The sequence below is a fragment of the Nelumbo lutea genome, chromosome 4 (genome assembly GCF_056320005.1).
Source record: "Nelumbo lutea isolate HS-2025 chromosome 4, American lotus-T2T, whole genome shotgun sequence".
In the NCBI taxonomy this organism is placed as follows: Eukaryota; Viridiplantae; Streptophyta; class Magnoliopsida; order Proteales; family Nelumbonaceae; genus Nelumbo; species Nelumbo lutea.
This window is the reverse complement of record NC_142687.1, coordinates 97,763,685-97,790,447: the sequence shown is the minus strand read 5'-3', so window position 1 is coordinate 97,790,447 and position 26,763 is coordinate 97,763,685. Positions and strand designations below refer to the sequence as shown.

At 39.1% G+C, this 26,763-nt stretch overlaps 2 protein-coding genes across 2 annotated transcripts in view; one reads left to right on the top strand and one right to left on the bottom strand.

Moving 5' to 3' along the window:
- LOC148862098 (DUF1365 family protein) overlaps positions 1-19,833 on the top strand; it is a 52,486-nt gene extending 32,653 nt beyond the window's left edge. Inside the window, exon 5 of the mRNA XM_088985152.1 lies at positions 19,323-19,833. Within this exon, the coding sequence (XP_088841278.1) occupies positions 19,323-19,556 (234 nt within the window). The 3' untranslated portion in view covers positions 19,557-19,833. The remainder of the gene's footprint in view (positions 1-19,322) is intronic.
- Positions 19,834-21,270: 1,437 nt separating this feature from the next.
- Positions 21,271-23,839, bottom strand: LOC148862097 (Tetratricopeptide repeat (TPR)-like superfamily protein). Its single transcript, XM_088986556.1, has 2 exons — positions 22,201-23,839; positions 21,271-22,024 (listed from the first exon to the last, which is right to left on the bottom strand). The coding sequence occupies exon 1, from the start codon at positions 23,649-23,651 to the stop codon at positions 22,365-22,367; it is 1,287 nt and encodes a 428-aa protein (XP_088842682.1). The 5' UTR covers positions 23,652-23,839; the 3' UTR covers positions 21,271-22,024; positions 22,201-22,364.
- Between the last annotated feature and the right edge of the window lie 2,924 nt (positions 23,840-26,763).

Below are 26,763 nucleotides of genomic sequence, written 5' to 3'. Positions count from 1 at the left end.
ACAATTCTTTCTCTAACAAAGTGACGGTCTATCTCAATATGTTTCGTTCTATCATGTTGCACTGGGTTATTTGCAATGTTGATCGCAGCCTTGTTGTCACAGTACAACCTGAGAGGACACTCAATCTTTATTCCAAGTTCACCAAGCAGGATCTTAAGCCATAAAAGTTCAGCAACACCATGAGCCATAGCTCGGTATTCGACCTCTGCACTAGATCTAGCAACCACATTCTGTTTTTTACTCCTCCATGTAACTAAATTTCCTCCAACAAAGGTGTAGTACCCAGAAGTAGACTTCCTGTCCCCAACAGATCTAGCCCAATCTGCATCAGTATATCATTCAACTTCAATTTTACTGTTTTTCCTGAATAGAATCCCTTTCCCCAGGCAAGACTTCAAATATCTGAGGATCCTTTCCACAACTTTCATGTGAGGGATTTTAGGAGTGTGCATGAACTGGCTGACAACATGTACAGCATAAGCAATGTCAGGGCGAGTGAGGGACAGGTAAATCAACTTCCCCACCAGCTTTTGGTATCTTTCCTTATCAAGGTAGTCCTCTCCTACTGACTCCTGTAGACCATGATTCTGTTCTATTGGAGTATCTGCTGGCCTACACCCCATCATGCCTGTCTCTTGAAGAAGATCAAGGATGTATTTCCGCTGACATATATAGATGCCTTCTTTGGACCTTGCAATTTCAATCCCAAGAAAGTATCTCAGTTGGCCTAGGTCTTTGATCTCAAATTCAGCAACCAAAACCTCCTTTAGTCTTTTAATCTCTTCCTGATCATCCCCTGTAATTACCATATCATCCACATAGACAATTAGTGCCGTAAGTTTGCCATTTCTCTTCCTTATGAATAGGGTATGATCTACCCCACCTTGAGTGTAACTCCCTTTCTTCATGACCCCACATAGCTTCTCAAACCAAGCTCGAGGGGACTGCTTAAGGCCGTATAGGGCTTTTCTCAGTCTACATACCTTCTTGCCAAAACCATAACCTGGTGAAGGATCCATGAACACCTCTTCATGCAGGTCGCCATTCAAGAAAGCATTCTTCACGTCCAACTGATGTAGCTCCCATGAGAAATTTGCAGCTAATGATAATAGAACTCGGATTGTGTTGAGTTTTGCTACCAGAGCAAAGGTTTCTTTGTAGTCAATCCCTTCTTTTTGAGTAAACCCTTTTGCTACCGGTCTAGCCTTGTACCTCTCAATGGACCCATCCTCCCTATGCTTCACAGTGAACACCCACTTGCATCCAACAGTGCCTTTCCCTTCTGGTAGATCCACTAATTCCCAAGTCCTTGCTTTCATTAAGGCCTTCATTTCTTCGTCCATAGCCTCTTTCCATTTTGGGTCAGATACTACCTCAGAATACCTGGTAGGAATATGCACAGAAGAGAGAGCAGACACAAAAGAACAATAACGAGGATCCAATTTGGTGACTGGATCATAACACTTGTATCCCTTCTGAGTAGGGGAGTACCCCAAAAAGATTCCCTTTGTAGCCCTAGGATCCAATTTGGTCTTCTTCAGATCCTTGACATGTATAAAGCATACACAACCAAAGACTCTCGGTGGAAGAGAAAGGTCAGGAAGATGAGGGCAAAGAACAAAGAAAGGAGTTTTCATTCCCAATACCTTGGATGGCATTTGATTTATCAGATATGATGCAGTAAGGATTGCTTGAGACCAATAGTTTTTTGGAACTTTGTGGTGAAATAGTAAGGCTCGAGCAGTCTCCAATAGGTGCCTATTCTTGCGCTCAGCAACCCCATTCTGTTGGGGGGTACTAGCACAAGATGACTGATGAATCATTACAGCATCCTCCATAAACAGATTCAAGGACCTTTCAAAGTATTATGCAGCATTATCTGACCTGAATTGTTTGACCTTCTTACCAAATTGTGTTTCAATCGTTTTGCAAAATGTCATGGTTACCCGCGACACTTCTTCTTGTGCTTTTAATAAGTAGATCCATGTGCATCGAGAATAGTGATCAATAAAACTAATAAAGTATCGAAAGCCATCAACAGAAATAATGGGAGAGGGGCCCCAAACATCAGAGTGGACTAAGTCAAAAGAAGCTCGAATTTCATTACTCGAAGTTGAATAAATAGTTCTACATTGCTGTGATAGTTGACAGACTTCACAAACTAACTCTTGACTTGAAACACCTTTGAATAATTCTGGAAACAACACTTCCAATGATGAAAAAGGTAAATGACCTAGCCTAGCATGCCACAGATGTAACCTAGCTATTGACTCCACATTGGACGGACTACAAGTAGCAGATGTTTGCAAGGCTGAACTGATGTCTGCATCAAGGTAGTAGAGACCTCCACACTCATGACCGCTCCCAATCGTTTTCTTCGTCAATCTGTCCTGAAACACACAATGAGTAGGAAAAAAGGTTATGCTACAATTCAAATTTTTGGTAAGCTTTGAAACAGATAAGAGATTTGAAGAAAGGTTGGGAACATGCAAGACAGATTTGAGTGAGAGGTCCTTGCTTAGGTCAACCACTCCTTTCCCAGAGATGGTAGAGAGAGAACCATCAGCAACCCTCATTTTATCTTTGACCAGACATTAAATAATAGGAAGAAAATAGAGAAAACATGTGTGTCATGTGGTCAGTTGCACCAGAATCAATAATCCAAGAGGCAAGATCAATAGTACTAGTTGCACTAAAGGCAGAGACAATACCTGATTTGGCAAGGGAGGTGGATGGAAGAGAATTGGTCCTTAGACGGGCTAGGGCCCGACTAAGTACCTCTACCTCATCGGCAGTAAAACCCAAGGACCCGGTTCGAGGGGAATTAGTAGTCTGTCCCATGGAAGAGGAAGTAGCTGTAGATGAGTGTTTTGAACCATCATCACTTTGACCCGTAGCCAGATTCACACTTGCAGATTGACCCTTCAGATGCTTCTTATCTTTCCTCAATGTAGCTGGCTTCAGATGCGGATGGAGAACCCAACAGGTCTCTTTCACATGCCTTTCCCCTTCACAATGGGTGCACTTCAGATGTCTCTTGTCAGAGTGCTTGTTTCCCCTTTGATTTGTAGAGATTAGGGTCGAATGTTCCACAGACTGTTCAGCTAGTTTTGTTTGAGTATCAACCTGCATCTCTTTTCTTCTCACCTCTTCATTCCTCACAAGGTCGTAAACATGATGTAAGTCTGGCATTTGATCCCTTCCTAGAATTTGGGACCTTATGCTCTCATATATAGATCTAGGCCAGCCTTGTCTCCGGCATTCTCCCAATCAATAATAAGGTGGTGATCTAACTCTTCCCATAGTCCTTCTAGTGTAACAAAATATGTTGCAACACTCATATTTCCTTGCCTCAAGGCAGCAATGTCTTGATTCAGTCTATAAATTCTGGCATTATTCTTTTTCTGCCCATAGGTTTTAGAAACTTTTTCCCATATCTTGGCAGCCGTGGAGAAATGTTGAACAGTCCTAGTTACTTTTGGAGTCATTGAGGCAAGTAGCTAGGATATAACTGTAGCATTCTCCTTGCGCCAAGCCGCATATTCAACACTCCCTACTTTTGGTTCCTTTTTTTGCCCGTCCAAGTAACCAGTGAGTTCCCGGGATGTGATGAAAAGCATGGCTGAGACAGACCATTCTCTGAAGTTGTACTCATCCAACAACACACTTATGATCTGTAGGCTATGCAGATTTGGATTCTCCAGAATAGGAGACCTCCCACAAGCCCTAACATCTCTAGAAGACACTTCCCCGGATATGGAAGACATCTTCACTTACTCGTAAATGTCAAGACTGTAAACGCAATATATAGTGAACTGTTTCACACTTACGGAACTTGTTGCACTGTAAACTCAGTCTTGAGAACCCGACACAGAGTTGAAACACCAAGTACTACACTGCACACTGTGCCCTAATTACTGTTGTCACAGATTATACTCTGTTGTGCTACCTTCTGCTGTGTTCTAATCACTGCTGCCGCAGCCTGCAACTTGTTGTGTTGGCTTCTACTGTGTGCTAAGCACTGCTATCGCAGGTTATAACCTCACCCACGAACAGTTCTAGGACTGCTGAGATTAGTCCTTCCGCCTAGATCTGTTCTACACAGATCTATCTTAGCCAAATGGCTACAGTCTGCTGTACTGCGTCTATTAGGGCATCAGCCTCTGGGTCTAACTCCCCTTGGGCCCTACAACCAAGGGAAACCCTAGATGTAGGTCTAGCTGTGTTCTACGACCAACCCTAGGGTTTCTTTGCAGTAACCAAAAAAAAAAGATGAGAGAGTTAACTGCGAGTAGAAGAAGAGGCGGCTACTGTAACCAGTCGAAAGATTAGTGCTCTGATACCATGTTTGCTGAAATAGGGCTGTCGAATGAGAGAAGAGGAAGAAGAAGAAGAAGATATGAGATGGGCGGCAGAATAATCCTCAACCAGCTTTAATCTATTATATATAAGAACATTACATAATGTTACATAAATAGACAAGAATGCCCCTGATTAGTGATGGGACACTTGGTCAAAATAAACATTAAAAAAGATTAGGCCTAGTAACTAAGGTCCAATAACTAATGACTTAAGACCCAACAAAGATAAACATACAAATTAAGACAGCCGAATCAACATTCACCACCGGAGGTCAATATGCTATTCAAACCTTCTTTGTTTTCGTGGCCCAAAAGAAGGGGAAGAATAATGTGGAGATGTGTTAGAGCAGTTGTGGTGTGGACTCTATGGGAAGAAAGGAATGCTAGGATCTTCTTAGGAAAAGAGAGAAGCAAAGAAGCTATTAGGGATTGTACTATGGTCAAGGTGGTCCATTGGGTGATGACTTTGGAGTTGTTCTCCCAATTCTCCATTGATGATGTTTGGAGGAATTGGGATGCAATGGTCACCTCCAATGGAAGGCTTTGTTAAACTGAATTTCGACGCGAGCAGCCAAGGAAATCCAGGCCCCTCAGGTATAGGAGGGGTATTGAGAGATTCAGAAGGTAAACTTATAGCCTTGTTTTCCAGCCCCGCGGGCTTGGGTGACTCTCTCAAAGCAAAGTTGCTGGCAACAATACAAGGGGTGTAGATTGCCAATGAGTTACATTTAGCAAATTTGGTGATAGAAGGGGATTCAAAAGTGGTGGTGGGCTGGCTAAAGGACCCAGACTCTATAACCTGGTGCTACAGAAATGAAATGAAGAGGTTTAAATGGCTTACTAGGAATATGAATCTTAGGATACAATGAGTGAGGAGATTTGCAAATGGGATGGCTGATGATTTGGCTAAGCAAGGGGTGAATAGGGATGTATTGTTTTGGGCTCCATTGTAATTTTCTTTGCTCTTTGCTTTTTATAGAGAGGTAGCATCTTGTACCTCTCTAAGGGATTCTTGTAAAGTCTTATCTTAAAGTCAATTAAAATCTCATCTTATTTATCAAATAAATTACTTCAATCCTTTCATTTTCTTTGTTCATTATTTTTCTAACATTGGGAAGAAGCAACCTTCTTGATGGAAATTAGATGGGAGGTGATAGAGTTGGTGGTTATCATTCCATCTATGGGTTCTTGTCGTGGTAAAGACTAGGGATATCATTGGTATGTGATTATTTGAGTCTAGGTTCGGATATTGTTTTCTTGGTAAACACATAGTAGGATCTCAGAATAGTGAGAGAAGATGAGGGAGAGGAGAGAAGAGAGAAAAGAGAAAAAAGGTTTTGGAGAGAAAAAACATCAGTTGGTGGTGCCAACCTTTTTGATATTTATATTAGGGTAACCACTCAAATAATAAAACAATGTAAAATTACATATGTGCCCTTGTCTAAACTAAAGTAAGACTAGCTTATTCAACACTCTCCCTCAAGTTGGGACATAGATATCAATCATGCCCAACTTGTCGCATAAGTCATCATGTTGCGAATGATGTAAGCCTTTTGTAAATATATCTGCAAGTTGCTCCTTAGAACTAACATATGGGGTGCACACTTCCCCATTAGCAATTTTCTCCTTGATAAAGTGTTTGCCAACTTCAATATGTTTAGTTCTATCATGAAGAACTGGGTTGGATGCAATGTTGATCTTAGCCTTGTTATCACAATACAAGGACATGGGGCTATCAATTGGAAAACCCAGTTCGCTCAACAAATTCTTTATCCACATGGCTTTAGCCACTCCATGGGACAATGCTCTATACTTAGCTTCAGCACTAGACCTAGCCACCACACTTTGTTTCTTGCTTCTCCATGTGACTAGGTTTCCTCCCACAAAAGAACGATACCCACTAGTGAACTTTCTGTCATCAACTGATCTAGCCCAATCAGCATTTGTATACACTAAATCTTCAATTGCCCATTCTTATGGAATAGCAAACCAGCTCTTGGAAATTTCTTTAGATATCTGAGGATTCTCTTGGCTACCTCTAAGTGTGTGGTCTTAGGAGGATGCATGAATTGACTAAGAACACCTATGGCATAAGCAATGTCTAGTCAGGTCATGGACAAATACAGGAGCCTTCCCACAAGTCTCTAGAATTGCTTTACATCCTTGATAACCTTAACACAATAGTTACTCGGTTTTTGATTTGGATCAATGGGTGAGTCAGCTGGCTTAACCCTTAGTTTTCTAGAATCCTATAATAGATCTAGGATGTATTTCCTTTGAGAAATGAAGATCCCCTTTTGTGAGCGGGCCACTTCAATTCCAAGGAAGTACTGTAGGGGCCCTAGATCCTTCACCTCAAATTGAATGGCTAAGAGATCCTTTAGCCTCTGAATTTCAACTTTCTAGTCACTCGTGATGACTATGTCATCAAACACTATCAAGGCTGTAATATTTCCTTCCCCCCTTTTCACAAATAGTGTATGGTCAGTTTGACACTTTTTGTAGCCAATCTGTTGCATAGTCAAATGAAACAAGCTTGTTGAACTAAGCTGTTGGTGATTGTTTTAGACCATACAAGGACTTCTTTAACCTACACACTTTCTACTCTTTGCCTTGGGCACTAAAACTAGGAGGTTGTACCATGTACACCTCTTCCTCAAAGTCTCCATTCAGGAATGTGGTTTTAATGTCTAGCTAATGAAGATGCCAATCAAGATTTGTAGCAAGAGAGAAAAGAACTCTAATGGAGTTCATCTTAGCTATTGGAGCAAACGTCTCTGCATAATTTACTCCATATACCTAGGTAAACCCTTTTGCCACCAACCTGGCCTTGTACCTTTCTACTGTGCCATCAGTCTTGTGCTTCACTGTGAACACAAACTTGTACCCTACCGGTTCCTTACCCTTAGGAAGATCCACTAACTCCCATGTACCATTTTTATGTAAGGCATTTATCTCTTATTTCATTGCATCTGTCCATTCAGGTGCTAAAAGAGCTTCTGCCACATTTTTAGAGATAGAGACACTGTCAATGGAAGAAAGGAAAGCACGAAAAGAGGGTGAGATGTTTTCAGTTCAGTTCAGACTCACAGTTCAGTCAAAAAATTTAAAACCTTAGTCCAGTCACGGTTCTAGGCACCAGAAAAAAATCTTGTTCTCACACAGCATAATCAAATCTGATCACACAACATCACTTGTTCTCATATTACAACCCTACTGAACCAGTTCAAATGTACAAAACATATAAAAAAATCAGGTCTTACCAGTCCCTCAAAACAATAATTCATCAATTTTTCATATGACCACTGAAGTTTCAATAGGAACTAAGGAAAGAAAAACTGCTATCATAGCAGTTACAGAACATGCAGACCTGAACAGCCCACCTTTTAGGGCACAAGAAGGATCACTCGATCCACATAGGCTGAGAAGAAACACTCTCACAACAGCCACAGGTCATTAGACCCACATAACCCACTCACCTGGGTATAGAAGGATCAATTTGATTCACAAAGTTGAGGAGAAAAGAGAAACCTTTCATAGCATTCGGCTTCCCTCCCCTTGGTGTTTTCTGGGCCCACGACCAAGAGGGGAGAGGAAGAATCACACAGCAAGCCTCCTCACGTCAACCAGAAGTCCCTTTTCTTTGATTCAATCACCAATGGACAAAGAAAGCAGTTGGAGAAAGAAAAGGACTGATTGCATTGCTCCTAAAACTTGATCTGTCGCTCTGATGCCATGTTTTCTTGGTAAACATGCAGCAGGATCTCAGAATAGTGAGAGAAGAGGGAAAAGAGAGGAGAGAAGAGAGAAAAGAGAAAAAAGGTTTTGGAGAGAACATCAACTGGCGGCACCATCGTTTTTGATATTTATATTAGGGCAACCGCTCAAATAATAAAATAATGTAAAATTATGTATGTTCCCTTGTGGCACTAAACTATAGTAAGACTACCTTATTCAACAAATACGATCTGCTTAAACCAGATTTGGATTTCAAAAAGCAGGCCTGTTTATAATTGGATTGGACATGGATACACCTAAATCCAATTAGGATCGTATTAGTGTGATCATATTAGTGTGTATGTGCATATATATAGAACATATTTCATTAATAATCCTTTTCAGTCTTTGAAGCCCCATTGATTGAAGAGACATCATTTTCAGTCTTTGAAGTCCCATTGATGAGACATCATTTTCAGTCTTTGAAGCCCTATGAAGATAGTGCAAATACACCACATGACTATATCTAAGCATGAATTAATCTAGAAACATCATGAAGTTGATGAGTTCAATGGGGGTAGTAGTGAAGGATTACGGGAAGCTGAAAGAGAGATTGCATCGGCTAAGTTCGTGTCTGGTTGGGAGATTGCATTGGCTTCATCTGTTGCACAACAAAATACATCTATGGCATTGTCATGGGATTATGGAAGAGAAATGGTGGAAGGAGAGTTTAAACAAGCAAGTAGATGGTGGAAGGAGGTCAGAGTGGAAGCAAAGAAATTCTTGTTTGAAGAGATGAAGCTAAGAGGTCAAGAAAATGTAAAGATCAGAGAAGAGAATAAGGCGACGATCTACCTAGTGGGAGAGGCGACAACATGGTTTGAAGGTTATCTTGATGTAGCAACGGGATCGGTGAGGATACTAAACTGGAGAAATATTGTACATAGAAATGGAAAGATTTTTATGGTGAAGATGAGAAAGAATCTCAAGGGCTAGTTCATTATTTTGACAGAATGGTTTGGAAAAGGAAGAAAACAGATTATTTGCATCCCGATAGGGAAACAGAGGAAGGGCTGGACTGCTTTTTTTGAAATCAAAACTTTACAGGACTTCCAATTGGGAGTTGAAGGATGAAGCCAAACAAAGGCTTGCAGGCTAGTCAAAACTTACACATAGATAAGAGAGATTGAGGAAAATAGGGAATCCAACCAGAAGCACCATGAGAAAGAAAACCCTTCCATGTTCTACTGATCCCACATCGTTAAGGCTGTGGTGGGAGGGTTGAAAAGTACCTGGAATAAGAAATAAGCTATTTATGCAAATAAAAAAAAAAAACTAGAATCAGATAGCAGAGGAGACTAAAGAAGACTTTGCCCGGAAGGATCCCTAACTATAACTCCATTTGAGATGGGAAAGCTCTGTTGGACTTGGTGAAAGTGGTGGGGCTTCCTTTCCATCTCTGGTTAGAAGAAACCTTCAAGAAATCTGTGAGTCTTGGTGGGGGTGTTTTAGAAGATTTGGATGCATCAAATATCAGAGTGGCAACCTTCAGATTGTTAGGAGTTTGGCATGAATCCATTCCTAGGATGGTGGAGTTGAATGCTGAAAATGTCATTCACAAGGTTTGGCTGTTGTTGTCGATGGAAGCTCATCTCTAGAAGGGGGTGTTGAAGGAAGAAGATGGCGATGACGTGGAAGCTGGCCATCACTCATGATGGCTTGGTTCAAGAGGAAAAAATGAATTTTGAATTTAGAGAAGGAAACCCAACCATTCCCTCCTCTGAAAGCACTTGGGCAGGTTTCCAAAGAGGTGGTGATATCCGAACTGTTAAATGTGCATTGTAGGGTTACTTTCAAGAGTTTTACTAAGGTGGTATCAGAAGGAAATGGTGTAACAAGTTTTCCGAAAAGGCAGCAATTACTAAACTGCTGGTTGAGACAAGGAAAACTGATGTGCTTTCTAAAGCTAAAACCAATAGGTCACATGACCTTTTAAGTTGTCAGATAGTTGGTGGGACTTGACCACTAGGGGATGATTTAGTCGGTCTATCATTGTCCAGCATGACCCCTGGAACTCTCCCATTCTGGTGCTATGGAGAAGCAGAGCTCAAAGATGCCCTTGCAAAAGCCTGGAAGAAATGTTCTTGGGGAAAATCCAGTTGTACGTTAGCTTGGAAGCCTATGGGGAGAGAAAATAATATGATACCGAATAAACCTAATCCAAAGTTCTTTAGAGATGTACGAGAAGACTTAGACGTAGAGAGTGATTGAGAGGATTTGCATTTGGAAGAAGATCTTGAGGTGAATCAGCCTTCTAGTATATGTAGTCTTGACTCCACCAAAGCTTGTAAGATGTTGGATGATGAGCCTTTGCGGATGGAATTTCTATTCAATGTCTTAAAATGTGGAGGTGTGACATGAGGCATTATACTACTTAGAGGTGTGAGGCGTAGCTTAGAACGTAAGAAGCATAAGCCTCCTCAAGAGGAGGGGGAGGAGGAAAACAAGGAAGGAGAATCTCATTTTTCTTTATTTTAAATAGAAATCTTTTACAAGAACCCCCTTAACACACATACACAAACACATAAAAAGAAAAAAGAAACAAATTGGCACATGAGGCTGTTTTGATCATAATTCACAAAAAAAAAAAAGAACTTGAGTGGAATTAGGGTGTATGAGTATACGATATATCTGCTAAAACCCCTTAATTATATTCCTTAGATGAAATACCCTTTGATTTTGATTTTATGTGAAAGAGCTACTTTGTAAGTGTTAAACCCAATAGCAGGTATAAGCAATCCCATCAGCTTGGATTCTTAGTGGGTTATACCCATGAGCGAGACCACAATTGGTAGATAGGTCATAGGACCCATACACCATTGTGTACTTGTGTATTTTAAACTTATACATCTTAATAGGGAGTCCCATTAATTGGTAAAAAGTGGGACCCACCATACTGATTTGGTAGTGGGCATGGTCCACTTTAATATTTTAATAGTCGGCCCCACAAATAAATGGAACCCACTATACTAATATGATGGTGAACGTGACCTAATTTGACATTTGACATTTAATTATTTTAACAGTGGCCACCACTGATGGGTGGGACCCACTGCTGACATGCTGGTGTGTGTGGCCCACCTTAATTTTTTAAACTTGAATATTTTAATAGTGGGCCCCGCTGATTGGTGGGGCCACTATGATGACTTAATAGTGGGTATAGCCCACTTTTGACAGGTGGGACCCACTAGGTTGATTTGATAGTGGGTGTGGCCTATTTTAATATTTAATACTGAATATTTTAATAGTGGGCCCCACTAACAGGTGGGACCCATTAGGTTGATTTGATAATGGGCATGGTCCACTTTAATATTTTAAACTTGAATATTTTAATGGTGGTCCCCGTTGACAGGTGGGGCCCACTAGGTTGATTTGATAGTGGGTTAACAGTGAGCCCCTATAACAAGTGGGACCCGCTAGGTTTATTTGGTAGTGGGCGTAGCCCACTTTAATGTTTTATACTAAATATTTTAATAGTGGGCCCCATAACAAGTGAGACCCATCAGGTTGATTTGGTAGTGGGTGTGGCCCACTTTAATGTTTTATATTGAATATTTTAACAGTGGGCCCCGCTGACAGGTGGGACCCACTAGGTTTGTTTGATAGTGGGCATGGTCCACTTTAATGTTTTATACTGAATAGTTTAACAGTGGACCCGTTGACAAGTGGGACCCATTATGCTGAACTAGAATATTTAAATAGTGGGCCCCACTGATATATGATGTTTAAATAGTGAGCATGACTTACTTTAAACTTAAATGTTGTAACAGTGGGCCCCACTGATAAGTGGGAGCCACTAACTCATGATAATTCACAGCATATTATATTTTATTTATCCACATATATATATATATATATATTATAACTGAGGCTGATAGGATCCACCAATTGAGTCTTAACTATTTTAGTTTTTATTCAGGTGGTAAAGGTGGATAAGATTCACATCATATGATAGTGGGTCCCTTTGTAATAGTTGGCAGCTAACTGAAAACAGTGGGTCCCAAAAATTTATCAGTAACAAGTGGCAACATATGTTGTTACAGGTGGCCAACCAGCACATCTGTCCCCTTTTCAGGTGGGTAAGATCCGCTGATACTGGGTCCCAAAGGTTTGCCATTTACAAGTGGCAAATCAGTAGTACATTTGTCCCCTTTTTAAGTGGATAAGATCCTGACAGTGGGACCCAAATATTTATCAATTGATTTTTTTATCTATTATAATATTGGATTAATCCATTGAAAGTTCTTTTGAGGTGGATAGGATCCACCGAACATAACAATAGTTAGTCCCCAAGTACTAATCTCTTTTCTTTTTATCTGTTTTTATCACATTTTTGTGGTGGATAGAATCCACCATATATATATATATATATATATATATATATATATATATATATATATATATATATATATAATTGAAATAAGATTTTGAGTTCTAACAGAACTCTAGAGAGAGAGAGAGAGAGAGAGAGAGGTAAGGATTGAAATAGATAAAATTTAAAGGGATAGAAGAAAAAGATAAGATCTATACCTGTGTACATTTATCCTAAATCACCTCCATCAGCAGAACTAAAGTTCCCTCTATTTCTTCTCTTCCTTTCTCTTATCTTCTTTTTCTCTTTCTCTTCTCCCTTTTCTCTACTTGCCGCCCATTTTTTCTTCTCCTCTCCCTTACATAGATGAGACAGTTATGGTTAGGGAGGTTAGAGCAACCTCCCCACTCTTCATACGTGGGGTGGTTGCTTAACTCCCCTCATAATAAATTAAATTTTAATTAACGTGAAGTGAGCCAGCTGTCAAATCCGGCCCCTCAAACCTTTTTTCTTTACATTATATATTTTTAATACTAAACAGAGACGAACACCTCTTGCACTTGAGGCATATACCTCGGAGGTGTCTATACTTGGGATTTGGGTTATCTTGACAGGTTCACCATGGCTTTATACCAAGATTGTTGGCGGATCTTAAAAGATGACATTTTGAAAGTTTTGAGGAATTTCTTGAGAGGGGTGATTAATCTAGGTCTAAATTCAACTTTCATTGTTTTGATACAAAGAAAGTGGAGGAAATGCATCCTAAGGATTTTAGACCAATTAGATTGGTGCATAGCCTCTACACGATCATTACTAAGGTGTTTTTTTCGAAGGATTGGGGTTGTACTTCCCTCCATAATTTTACAAAAACAAGGGGATTTTGTTAGGGAGAGACAAATAATTGATCGGATTCTGATTATTAATGGAAGTGTGGAGGATATGAAGAGATATGGGAAGGAAGGTTTTGTTTGTAAGTTGGAATTGGAGAAGGTGTATGATTTAGTGGATTGGGGCAGGTGGTGTAGGTGGATTTTGGGTTGCTTTAAGACTTGACATTATTACTCTATACTGGTTAATGGGACAGTGATAAATCATTTTCCAGCCCTTAGAGGAATTAGGCAAGGGGACCCACTCTCTCCTTTCCTTTTCACATTGATTGCTGACATATTTGGGAGACTTGTAGAAAGGGCAGATTTGAGAAATTTAATAAAGGGTTGGAGAGTGGGAAGAAAACACGTACAAATAGCTCAGTTGTAGTTTGTTGATGGTAGTATCTTATTTTGTGAGAAGGATGAAATTAGCAAAGTAAGGAACTTTAGATTGGTGGTGCAAACTTTTGACAGAATGTCCAATTTGAAAATCAATTTGGAGAAGAGTTGCTTGGTAAGAGTGAATAGAGGAGAGTGAGATTTCGAAAAGTGTAGAAATTTTGGGATTTACTGTCTCCTAATGGCCTATGACTTATTTGGGTTTACCATTAGGGTATAATCCAAGAATGTAGGTTTCGGGATCTTGTGGTAGAATGGTTCACTAAGATGTTGGCCTCGTGGAATCCCGATTGGGGTAAGTAGAAGCATAGAGAAGTTGATGAGAGATTTTTGTGGAAACCAGGGGAGGAAAAGAATGACCACGGGGTTAGCTGAAGATAGTTTGTAGAAGCAAGGAATATGGAAGCTTAGTACTAGGGAACATTCAAGAAAGGAACATGGCACTTTTGGGAAAATGGCTTTGGAGATTGCTGATGGATGGAGATAAGTTGTGGACAAGAGCAATGGTTAGCATTTATGGTCTTGCGGTGGATGGGTGGGATTTCGGAATTTCTATTAGGGCTACAAGAGCTTCACCTTGGAAGTCCATATCAGGTATATCCCTAGTCTTTGAAATTTTGTTTAATTCCGGGAGCATGTTTGGGTGGGCATTGAATCACTACAAACACAATTCCCTTCTCTTTATATGGTTTCTAACTGTAGGGAAGCACCTATTTCTTGCCTTTTGGCTTTGTTTAATCCAAATAGTAGGTGAGAGCTGTTATCACTTATTGGTCTCCTGTCCTTTTGTTTCAGAAATCTGGTGTTGGTTTTTCTCTCTTTGGTTGCAAGTGGCCCACTCCTCGAAGTGTGTAAAGTTTGCTTATTTTTACTTCAGTGAAGGGTTTAAAAAAGAGAGGTAAAATCTTGTGGAGATGTGTAAGAGCAGCTGTATGCTGGACAGTCTTGAAGGAAAGGAACCAACGTACTTTCCATGATAAAGAAAAGAACAAAGAAGCCATCATTGACTTAATCTATGTTAGGATGATTCATTGGGTCAAGTCTATGAAGCAATTTGAATGATTCTCAGCAAGAGATATCATTAGAAGTTGGAAAGAAGTTGCCTGGTCCGCTCAGTTGATTAATTTCCTAGCTCCAACTTGGTCTCCTCCAACTTTGGGGTTCACAAAATTGAACTTTGATGGCAGTAGTGAATAAAATCCAGGCCCTTCAGGTATAGGTGGAGTGTTTAGGGATGAAGGTGGTCGAGTTTTGGCCATGTTTTCAGGACCTATAGGTAGGGGTGCTCACGGTTCGGGTAACCAAACCGTGGGTCTTTTTTGTGAACCGAACTGGTAGTACTGGTTTTCAGAAAACTAGTAATCGGAATCGAACTAAAACCAGTCGGTTAACTGACGGTTCGGTTCGTCGGTTTTTCGGTTTTTGACTTTATAATATTTATTATAAAAACATATATAAATATTATAAAAAATTATAAAAATATATATAATATTATATTTTAAATAATAAATAATATATTATAAATATATATTTATATATATAATGTATATTTATTAATTGATAATATATAAAAAATATATATATATATACATAAATATATAGAAAAACATGTATACCGGTCGGTTCGGTTAACCATCGGTTTTTTAAATTGGTTAACTGAAACCAAACCGGTACCTTCAGTTTTTTAAAAACACCGAACTGAAACCGAACTGAAACCGAACCGACCGGTTCGGTTAACCGATTATTCGGTTCGGTTTCGGTAGGTTTTTTCAGTCGGATTGGTTTTTTTGCTCACCCCTACCTATTAGAAGGAATAAAAAGAGCCAAACAGATGAATATTAGGAAGTCGCTGGTGGAGGGGGACTCTAAATTGACTATTAATTGGCTGCAAAAGGAAGATGTTAGTATGTGGAAATTCTCGAATGAAAAAAAGAAAATCTACAAGCTCTTTCAAGACATGCAAATTCAGTTTCAGTGGTTAAAGAGGAGTGCCAATTCTTTTGCAGACTGTTTAGCTAAACAAGGGGTGGGAAGAGCTAGTTTCTTTTGGGCTGTATTGTAATTTGATGTTTTTCTTTTAGGGTGGGGTAAGAGTTTTTACCCCTCTCCTGTTGTATCTTCTTCCTTCTCCTTTATTAATAAAAGTTTCTGCTATTGATCCAAAAAAAAAAAAAGGTGTAATTGGGATTTGGGTTTTAGAAGAGGGCTTCATGATTGTGAAATGAACAATGTCATTAGCCTCCTGCAAAAATTGGATGGGGTGTGTTTGGAAGTGGGTAAGAGGAATATGACCCCATCACCTTTAGGTACCTTCTCTTCTCGGTCTTTTTTTCTTCAGCCTTTATTTGACCGAGTGAAAGCTAGGGGTCTTCCTTTCCTTCTAATGAGATTTGGAGTAAACCTATTCCACCTAGGGTGGGTGATTTGTGCTAGGAAATTTGTTTGGAAAGAATTAATACTTGTGAGTTACTGCAAAGAAAAAGACCTAGTTGGTGCCTTTCCCCTCACTGGTGTTCCCTATGCAAAGGTAATGGTGAGAATTGCTATCACTTGTTAATTTCCTGCCTTTTTTCTTCTTCCATTTGCAAATGGTTCTTTTCTTTGTTTCGGTGTAGGTGGACCCCCCCTAATGTACAAAGCTTATTTGCTTCTACTTTTCTAAGCTGGTCAAAGAAGAGGGGAAGACTACTATGGAGATGCACAAGGGCAGTGCTGTGTTCGACAATTTGGGAGGAGAGGAACCAAAGACTTGAAAAGGCAAGAAACAGAGAAGTTGTCGTTGAATCTATCACCACCAAGGTGATTTAGTGGGTTAAGTCATTGGATATTTTTAAAGATGTTCATAGCATTGAGGTGATGAAAAAATGGAGAGGGATAGCTGATTTTGCTCCAGATAAGGAGATGGTTAGGCCTGTTTGGTTCCCACCCTCTAGTAGCATCATTAAACTCAACTTTGATAGTACCAGTGAAGACAATCCAAAATTCTCTCAATTCAAGTGCCACTTTGATTGGGGTGGGAAAAAGTATGATTTTGAGGACCTAGAGAAAGAAAGAGGGCAAAATAATGAATCTAATCTTAGAAAGCTTATCAACTTTATTAAACTCTAGTAGCATCATTAAACTCAACTTTGATGGTAGCAGTGAAGACAATCCAGAATGCTCTCAATTCAAGAGCCACTTTGATTGGGGTGGGAAAAAAGTATGATTTTGAGGACCTAGAGAAAGAAAGGGCAAAATAATGAATCTAATCTTAGAAAGCTTATCAACCTTGGTTGTTGAGAAGAAATTAGAAGGGGTTGGGGTAAGTCACCTTGTTTGTTCTACAAGTGCAGAACACCAGTTGAGCAATTTCTCTTGTTATGTAGAGAGCTGATCCAATTGAACAAGAAGGGTGTCAAGAGAAAAGGGCAGGAAAGAAAGTTGAAAAGAATTTAGGGGAAACATAAGTGTACTCGAGTTAAGGAGGAAATCAGAGTAAAAGGGAGAGGCTGAGATCGAAAAACTTAAATGTGGAATAGCCTATGAAAAGGAGGAAAGTAGAAGAAAGGAAAGAAGGAAAAGGGATTGCTAAAATTAAAGGAAATTTTCAGGGCCTTTTAGTTTGACTCAATGAAGATCCTAAGTTGGAATGTGAGGGGATGATTTAAAATCCCCCTAATTTCCCTAATATTTTGACGACATTTCCATTTCCATGGGTAGCGACATGAAATTTTACCAAAATTGACATATTCCTCAATGAACACTATCAACACTTTGTGGAGTATAAGAGATAGTTCCCACGACATATTTCCATTCCCACTTCCATGGGTAGTGACATAAATTTTACTGCAATTGACATTCCCCAGTGAGCATTACTGGCACTATGTGGAGTACAAGAGATAGTATTATGACATAAGTTAGTGACAATATTGTAGATATGTGGAATAACAGTGTTATTGCCCACCAAACTTACATGATTACCACTTTGAGCTAGCTCAATATTAATTTCAAACATGAAATTAAATATTAGTTTTTTTTTGTGTAATATATTGTTTGGTTTATCTATTACAACCACTTATATTTTCTCTGAGTTTAAATTTTGCTTTAACTCATTCTATCATGAAGCTTTGAATCTTAAGGTTTGCATGGCAACTTTGAAACATTCTTTTGTCTACAACCATAGTTTCTTGGCTTTGTTTAATCATTTGGAACAAAATAAAAATTTAAAAAGGTGTATCTATGCTTCTTTTATCATTTCATAAAATATCATTCTATATTTTGCATATTTTACAATGATTCCACCATGACTATAATTTTTAATATATTTCCATAAGATATTTTTGACATGTCTGACATGTTTCTTATATTTGGACGATTGACATTTCCACCAGCATCGACATTTTAAACCTTAGTGAGAGGTTTAAGAAGTGTGAATTATAAGGAGTGTCATTAGGAAAGAAAGGCCAGACTTGGTCATATGTTCAAGAGACCAAATTATCAGAATTAGATAGATGATGGAGCTGAAGAATCTGGGGAGCTAGGGGGCTTAACTGGGCTTTTGCCCCCTCTTGGGGGCTATATTCAACAGCCTTGATGATATCAGTTTTCAAAATTCTCCCTTTCCAAAGTCGAGATGTTCAAGTCGTGAAGTCAGCAAATTATTTTTTTTTCCATTTTATTTTGGTGAAATAACAAATTAAGAGAATTCCTTCACAACCATAGATACTTGATTGAACCAAGCAAGTAAAAGCTTGAAAAATTAATCTGCAGGATAAGCTGTCTGAATTTAGAAACCCTGATGGCTTGGTTTTGAAGTTGATTTAGAGTTGGGTTTTAATTTAACTTTAGTCGAGTTTTAGTTCATAACACTTTATGAAATCCTTGTATCCTACTAGTGATCTCCTTAGGGGTAAACTAATGTTTTATTTTGATAGTCAACAGGACTGAAGAATAAATAATGAACCACACTTTCCCAAGACAGACTGTAGGCAATACAACAACATTCAGCTGACAGACTAATACATATTACAAATCATTCCCCAGCCCTGGTAAACCCCATTCAAGTTCTTGCCTTGTTGCCCCTGCTTTTGCTAAGGAATCTGCCAGCCCATTTACAGACCTAGGCATCAACCTGAACGAGTAATTCAGGTAGCTTTCTAGATATTCAGCTTCTGTTGCTAAGAATCAGAGTATCCACGGAGGTTCATCGTTTGCTGTTGGAGAACATATTGATTAACTTTGAACTCAGTGAAAAACTCTCTTGACCCTGGTTTTGTGAAAAAAGAGCATAGTGCATGATTTATTTTGACCAATTGTAGTCATGTTCTGAGTTCATAAAACTTAATGAGTCCTGTTATCCTACTAGTGGTCTTGTTAAAGAGTAAACTAATGTTAGAGAACTTAGTGATTGACTTTAAACTCAGTGAATCACTCTCTTGACCCTGATTTTGTGAAAATAGAGCACAGTGAATGATTTGTTTGGATCATTTTTTGGTACCACTGATGTCTTTTGATGGCTTACCTAGTCAAACTCAGAGTTCAGATGTTTGTTTCTGGGTCCTGGGATATGGTCTGAGTGTTTATCATTGAACTAATCTTTTTATTCTTCACTATGATTTTATGTAGGCTCTCAAGCTCTGGTGGAAAAATGTTCCATTCATACAACATCCACGATATACCAATCCATCATATAGAGAGGAAGCTTCCATCAGAAACCGGAAACTTCAATTCTGTCAGATTAGTGGACAGGATGATAACAGTCATCTGAACTTTGATAGCAGTTACTCTAGTATTATGAATCAGAGTAGCATCAAGGATCGTTGGTGTGTTTGGAGAGATGCTCAATGGCCGTGGGCATAGAGACATTGTTATCAATTACTCATTGGGTTTCATTTTGTAAGATCTGTAACTTTTCATCTACTTCCAATAGTAATATCTTACGGGGACAGAAAATGAAGTGACAAAAAGATATTTTTGCTGTTCTTGGATTCAAACATCTTCATGTTTCCTATTAAGATATTAGCTTGACTTAATTTCGAATTCTTTTAAGTCTACTGTGTCCTTGACAATCCTACAAATTGCATTATCCCTGAAGATAATTGGAATGAAATTCTTGTGACTGTTATTTCCTCTGAAATGGCTCTAGGTGTTGATTCATGAACAATGGGGTTTTGTTGTCAGTCTTTTTTTTTTCCATCTTTTTCATCATGGTGGATCATTGAAATGCCTCTTTCATTCACTAAATGTTGCTCTTAAAAAGATTTAGTGTCTAACTTACCAAAATAAGAAGATTTAATGTCTGGCATGCTTTTAGGGTGATGATGACAACTCTTCTCTTAAGTGCCAGGTGCAGAGAAGTTTCTCGCCTTAGTCAAGTGTGGTGTTATAATTCAAAGAGATTACAGAAGATGAGAAAAAGAATGAAATTATCAAGGAATTTTCAAGCTAAAAGCTTAATCTGTTACTCTGTTAGGCGAGATCCTTGAATAGGTTCCTAGTCTCTAACACACCCCCTCAAGCGAAATCCTATTGGGCTTGAAGCATGGATAAGCACAGTTCAACCCATACCTTGTGCTGAAATTAAATTAATTATAATGGGGGCTGTGGGGATCAAACACTAGACCACTTGGTCAAACAGGCTCTGATATCATCTCAAGAAACCATTCAACCTAAAAGCTTAAACTGTTAGGTGAGGTCCTTGAATAGGTTTTTAGTCTCTAGAAAAAATTATATATCTAAGAGGAATACTTGCAAATGGTCTAATAACTGAGTCGTTTTCCACGATCAAGAAAGAAGGAGAGATGTTGCTTTGATTGGGCAGGTGGAGTAGAGAGCCATTAATAAGAGAAAATTCGGCTACACAAGTCTTGAGGTAGCTCTACACCATACATCTTCTGTTGCTTAGACGTCTTTTGCCATGCTACTAAGAGAGTGATTGGTACTACGATGTGACTTCCCATTTCTATTCCATGTAGGCCCTGCATAGGTGGTTGAATTTTAATGTTCAAAAAGTCATGTTTGGTAGAGAGAAATACTGTGTTCCTGGGGCAGTTGGATTCTTGAATCCAGAAAGTGTTACTGCTTCACTTGTCCCATGTGGTGTATATAAAGAATGAACCATCCAACACCATCATACTATAATGGACTGGATCAGAAATGTTCAAATGCTTCAATTGATGATGGTCTATCAGGTATAAGATCAAAGGATACTGGTATTCAAAAAGTAAACAAGAGAGTAAACCATCCATTATATGACATTAAGATGAGTTTAAAGGGAGTATGACCTTGAAACTCGAGCATCACCAAAATTGAGCCATATTGAATGACAAAGGGGCCATTTCATAATGGCTTAAGTTGCTGAACTGAATGACTTACCACTGTCTTTTAATGGATAAAAACAATTACATAAAATATTCAAGGATATAGTAATCTATCCAACCTCAGATTCAGCCATTAAGAAGCCCACAATCTCCTAAAAACTTATTCACTAAAAGACAAAGCAATAAGTTTTTCAGTTCAGCCACCTCAACTGTTATCAAATGGTCCCTTCGTTAGGTGGATCAAGTCACACTTAGATTCTGTATTCAAGACAAGATCAATCTTTTGCATACCTTTCATAACAGCAACTTATATCCATTTGATGGATAGAGGAAATACTTTTCATCAGGAGAGAAGTAACCCAAGAAACTCTTCATCTTATGGTCTCCATGTCACTTCATAAATGCACTTGCAGAAGCTTTGGTCAACAACTCAGAGAGGATGTATTGAAGAATGTACTGATCAGAAAAAAGGTGCATTGAAGAATGCCATCTGACAAATTACTGATCCATTCAAATGTTCCCCCATTGCCATTACCAATCTCTCTTTCTCCATTATTAGACTGTCAATTCTATAAGTTTGAACAAACTTGGTTAAAAAATTTCATGCCCTTTTAATTAAAACTATGTCAATACTCATTTTGTTTTTCATCAGCAACTTAAAAAACAAAAGGGTACAACAAGAAGTTGTTAGGGCACAGACCCTTTACATCAAAAATCCCGCCACACAATTAACATTGAGCCCAGAACAAATGCTGCCTATGAATTCTTTGCTTAGCTAATCCACCCGCCCACACACCTCCTAATCCATCTTACTTGGATTTGCATATTTCTTGATATCATATCTGAATTTCCATAGAACCCTTTCTCCTTTTCCTTCAACCAGCCAACCACTATATTTGAGTCCCCTTCAACAATCAGCCTAGTAATTCCCATATCCTTATCTTTTTGCACCCCAGAAATAGAAGCCATCAAATTCAGCTCTCACTGGGTCACCTTGATCAATAGGTCCTGAATACAAACCATCTAGAACATTAGAGGAATTTGTTTGATAAATTTGAGACTTAAGTTTAAGAAAAAGAAACAAATATGGGTGTTCTAAACTTTCAGATTCATGAGTATTTGTCTTAAGCCCAGCCTACATCCGGCCTACCAACCTGTGCTTTTTTTTTATAAATAATACCAACCTGTGATTATCATGGTGTTGTTGAGACATCCTTCTTGGTCCATTGTTCAGATGGTTAAGATGGCAAGAGCTTCAACCACCAAAAAGAATGGGATGGATTTGAAAGATATATACCCCAAAAGATCAAATTTGAGCAATGCAGACATAGAGCAATCCCTGATTGAGTTAGTCATGACAAATAACCCAGCTACTACCAGGCATTGTCTTCACACCCCTTTCATTCATCTCCCTCTTCAGTCTCTCTGCTTCGTCTAATCTGCCTACACTTGCATAGATGTTTGCCAAGAGTATGAAATTTGAAGCATTATCTGGCTCTATATCGAACAAAACCCGCGCAGCAATTTCCGCAAGTTCCACTTCTCCATAAGTCCGGCATGCCCCAAGAAGAGCTCCCCAGGCTTTGGCTGTCGCCTCCATTGGCATTGCACATATGACCTTGTAAGCTTCGTGAAGCCTCCCTGCCCGACTCAAAACATCCACCAAACATGCATAGTGGTTGCTATCAGCTTTAACATTATAGTGCGTGCGCATTCGTGTGAAGTACCCCAAGGCCTCATCGGCCAATCCTGCGTGACTACAAGCTTTCAGCACTCCAAGAAATGCAATTCCATCGGGCTCTACTTTTGCCAATTCCATTTTTTTGAAGGTTGCCAGCGCAGCTTCAGCCTTCCCGTGTAGTGCATAAGCAGAGACCATGGCGCTCCATGCAACTACATCTCTTTCGTACATCCGTTCAAAAACCCAACATGCGCTGACAAGACACCCACATCGGCCATAGGCTTCGACAAAACCACTGCTTAACTGGGGATGTGGGTCAATGCCATTCCTAATCGAGTAGCCATGAATCTCTTTAACAAGGTTCAAAGCGGCCACACCAACGCAAGCGGGTAGGAGAGCAAGAACTGTTATTAAATTTGGTTTTACACCTGACACCTGCATTCTCCTATAAAAGGCAAGTGCTTCAGGAGAACCACTTCTCAATTCAGACAATGCGGCAATGATCGAATTGAAAGTTGACGCATTGGGTGTAATATCCATAAGATCAAACAACTTGAGTGCGGAGGCGACATCCTTGGAGCCGGAGTAGAGTGAAATGATTGCGTTCCAAACGACAACATTCCGTTGAGGAGCTTCATCGAACAAATGGCGAGCGGCAGAGATTGAGACGCACTTCCCGTACATGTCGACCAGGGCACAGACTATGAAGGGATTGGAGACGAAGGAGGCCTTGGTAGTGTGCGCATGGATGGTGGCGCCGAGTTGTGGGCGGTGGAGGGCAGCGCAAGACTTGAGAGCAAGGGGAAAGACAAAAGCGTCGAGAGCGAGATGAGGGGAGGTGTGCATGACATGAAAAAGGGCGAGGGCTTGCTCGTAGCGGCCTTGGTTTACGTGAGAGGCCAACAGCTTGGTGTAAGAAAGCAAGCGTTGACGGCCGGAGGAAAGGGATCCCATGTAACTAATTCCTTACCAACCTGCAATTTACAAAATTTGCTTCCCCAATCCCTCCTACTGTCGACGAGTCGACGACTCTCTGAGTCCCTGCTCTATAGTGGTTGGTCAACTCCAAGAATCTAACTGACGAGAAAATTTTGGCTGCCCATTCTCCGCAGGAATTCCCGACGAAAGCCCATGCCACGTTGCCCTTTTCATTCAAGAATTTTGGCGGGTAAACAGTTTCGGTAATCCGTCCGTCTGGGTGACCGTTAAAGTTATTTTAACTATTTAGGGGTCTTCGATCGAGTCCTCACGAAGCGCTCCTCACACCGACTGAGATGTTTCCCATACAGTGTGGGATGTGGCCGTAAAGTTAGTGTGAGGATCGCTCAGTGAGGGCAAATCCCAATTCTCTTCAACCAACTCAGATCCAGTTCAGATAACCCTACTCACATGATACTACAGTTATACATTGGAAACATCTCCACGATGTTCTCCATATAACTGTAAATTGGGCCATGCTAAGCATGGCATGAAGGTAAGGGCTGTATTGGGTTTGACTTATTCAAGCCCACTGGCTGGCACGATAGTGCGGGCCATGTTGGCATGGACCTGTGACCCGGCATGGCCTAGCCTGACTTATATATATTATATTATATATATATATTTTCAATTTTATTACACTATTTTATTTCAATCGTAATTTTTTTAATTTCATTTTATTATTTTACATATAAACAATTGTATACATCAAAATTCATATAAAATAAAATTTAAGATTTTTTCAAATTTTTTGTCTATTTTGTTAATTTATTTTATTTTTTTTCAAGTTTTTTTTTTTAAATATATTTCTCATGGATTGGTCCGACTTGTCAAAAGCACGGGCCACCCATGGTAGCCCAACACAGCCCGATTTACACCTCTACATATAGGGAATCCAAATGATATAAGAGGCTAATCCCAAACAAGAATTAGAAGTCCATTTCACAACCACGAGAAATAAAAGAGAAAACAACCCCTCCCCAACCAGACCAGAAACTATTAAAGCTAATTAAACAACATCTTGGGACAATTGATATTCTACTGGGGATGACAATTAATACCCCATTGGGCGGGTAATTGCTTTACCCGCCCCAATGGGAAAGGTTTTTTGGTTTAATATAGGTTTTGGGATTTTACAGTCCCATAAGAGTATGGGTAGGGAATGGTATTAGCCTAAACCTGACTCACATATTGCTAAAAGACATATGGAACCCTATGCTTAACTATAATTTATAAATTATAATTCTTGAGTTCTAACTTTCCTATCCAACCATAAGACATGCATTGCCATAACTTCTAAGTAAAAATATAATTAATAATTAATTTTTTATATAAATAATTACTATATATTTTTTAATTCCAAAAATACAAAAAATAAAAAATTGTATAATACATTCAAAAAATAATTATTGAAGAAGAAATTTGAATTACTCTATGGATACAATAAGTCATCAATAGATCTACAATATATTCAATCCTTGTGATTAGATCATAAAATATAATTAATTGTTATTTATTTATTTTTAATTCTAAAATATAAAAAAAAAATAATTTTTGAAAAAGAAATTCCAATTACTCTATGAATGTAAAAGATCATCCATAGATCTATAACATACATAGTCTTGATGGAATCTTATAAGTACATGACTTTGTTAACAAGTTACTCATAGAAGGACAATTAATAAATGATGTCAGACGTGTATGATACCGGAAAACCTTCAACAATCAGACTTCCTAAGGGTGTGACACTGTATCTTCTTGACAGGTTAAACCATTGGATCTAGGTTCATAGGGTGGCTGAAACTCAAATCTCTCTTGAAATAAAGTGTTGGGTTGAAGTTCAATTAGATTGAGGGTGGTTCACTAAGTATCACTTGGTGAATTCGGCCCATGTGTTTCAACACATGGGCCGAACCAATGTCGGACAAATTTGGGAGCTTGATGGGTCCCACACCATATAAGGAAGAAGTTAAGGTGGTTGGACGGTCATGTGAGAATAAACATTTGCTTGAAAGCTTTGATAATATCCCAATAAGACAAGTTTGACAAGCAACTTACCTAGTTTGATTAGGAGCTTTAATATAATATGTATTTTACATATTATATAAAATATATAAATAATATAATATTTATTAAAATATATATATTTATAATTTAATATATACATTTTTTATTCTTTTCTTTATAATCTCTCTCTCTTTATTCAGCCGCTAATAGTATGGGCTAAATTTCGGGCTCGGGCCCAGGCTCAGGCTCGGGCCTTAGAAAATTCTGTTAATGCAGAGTGAAAGCCCGGCCCAGCCCGACCCATGAACAGGTCTAAATGCAACTAACAACATATGCAATGTCATGGTGAGTATACATAGATATAGGAGTTTCCCTAATAACCCTTGGAACACTCCCTATCCTTCAACAGTTCTCCATCAGAAGTAGAAAGCTTGTGACTCGTATCAATAGGGGTAGCCACCGGTCTTGCACCCATTTTACCTGTTTCAATGAACAGCTCTAGCACATACTTGCGTTGGGATATGAAGATTCCATCTTCAGACCAAGCCACTTCAATACCTAAAAAATACTTCAATTCTCCTAAATCTTTGATCTCAAACTCTGCATGGAGGAAGGCTTTAAATTCATCAATCCTTGTCACATCAGTGCTAGTCTTGCCAATCACTACAATGTCATCCACATAGACTATAAGATATACCACCAATGAACCTCTCCTCTTCACAAAGAGTATATGATTAGACTGAGTCTATGTGTAACCAATGTTAACAAGAGCAACCCTAAACTTCTCAAACTAGACTCTAGGAGACTGTCTGAGCCAATAGAGAAACTTATTCAGCTTGCACACCTTACCCCCCATGTATGAGCCATACATCCCTAGTGGGAAAGATATATACACCTCCTCAAGAAGGCATTTTTCACATCTAGCTGATAGAGGGGTCAATTTGAATGAGCTGCCAAAGATAGTAGGACCCTCATAGAGGTCATCTTTGCAACAAGGGCAAAGGTCTTCAGGTAGTCAATCCCATACTTTTGAGTAGTCTTTTGCAACTAATCAGTCTTTATACCTCTCAATAGAGCCATC

Bases quoted from the DNA above. Each gene is read 5' to 3' on its own strand.
- LOC148862097 (XM_088986556.1), bottom strand. From the start codon at position 23,651: ATGGGATCCCTTTCCTCCGGCCGTCAACGCTTGCTTTCTTACACCAAG.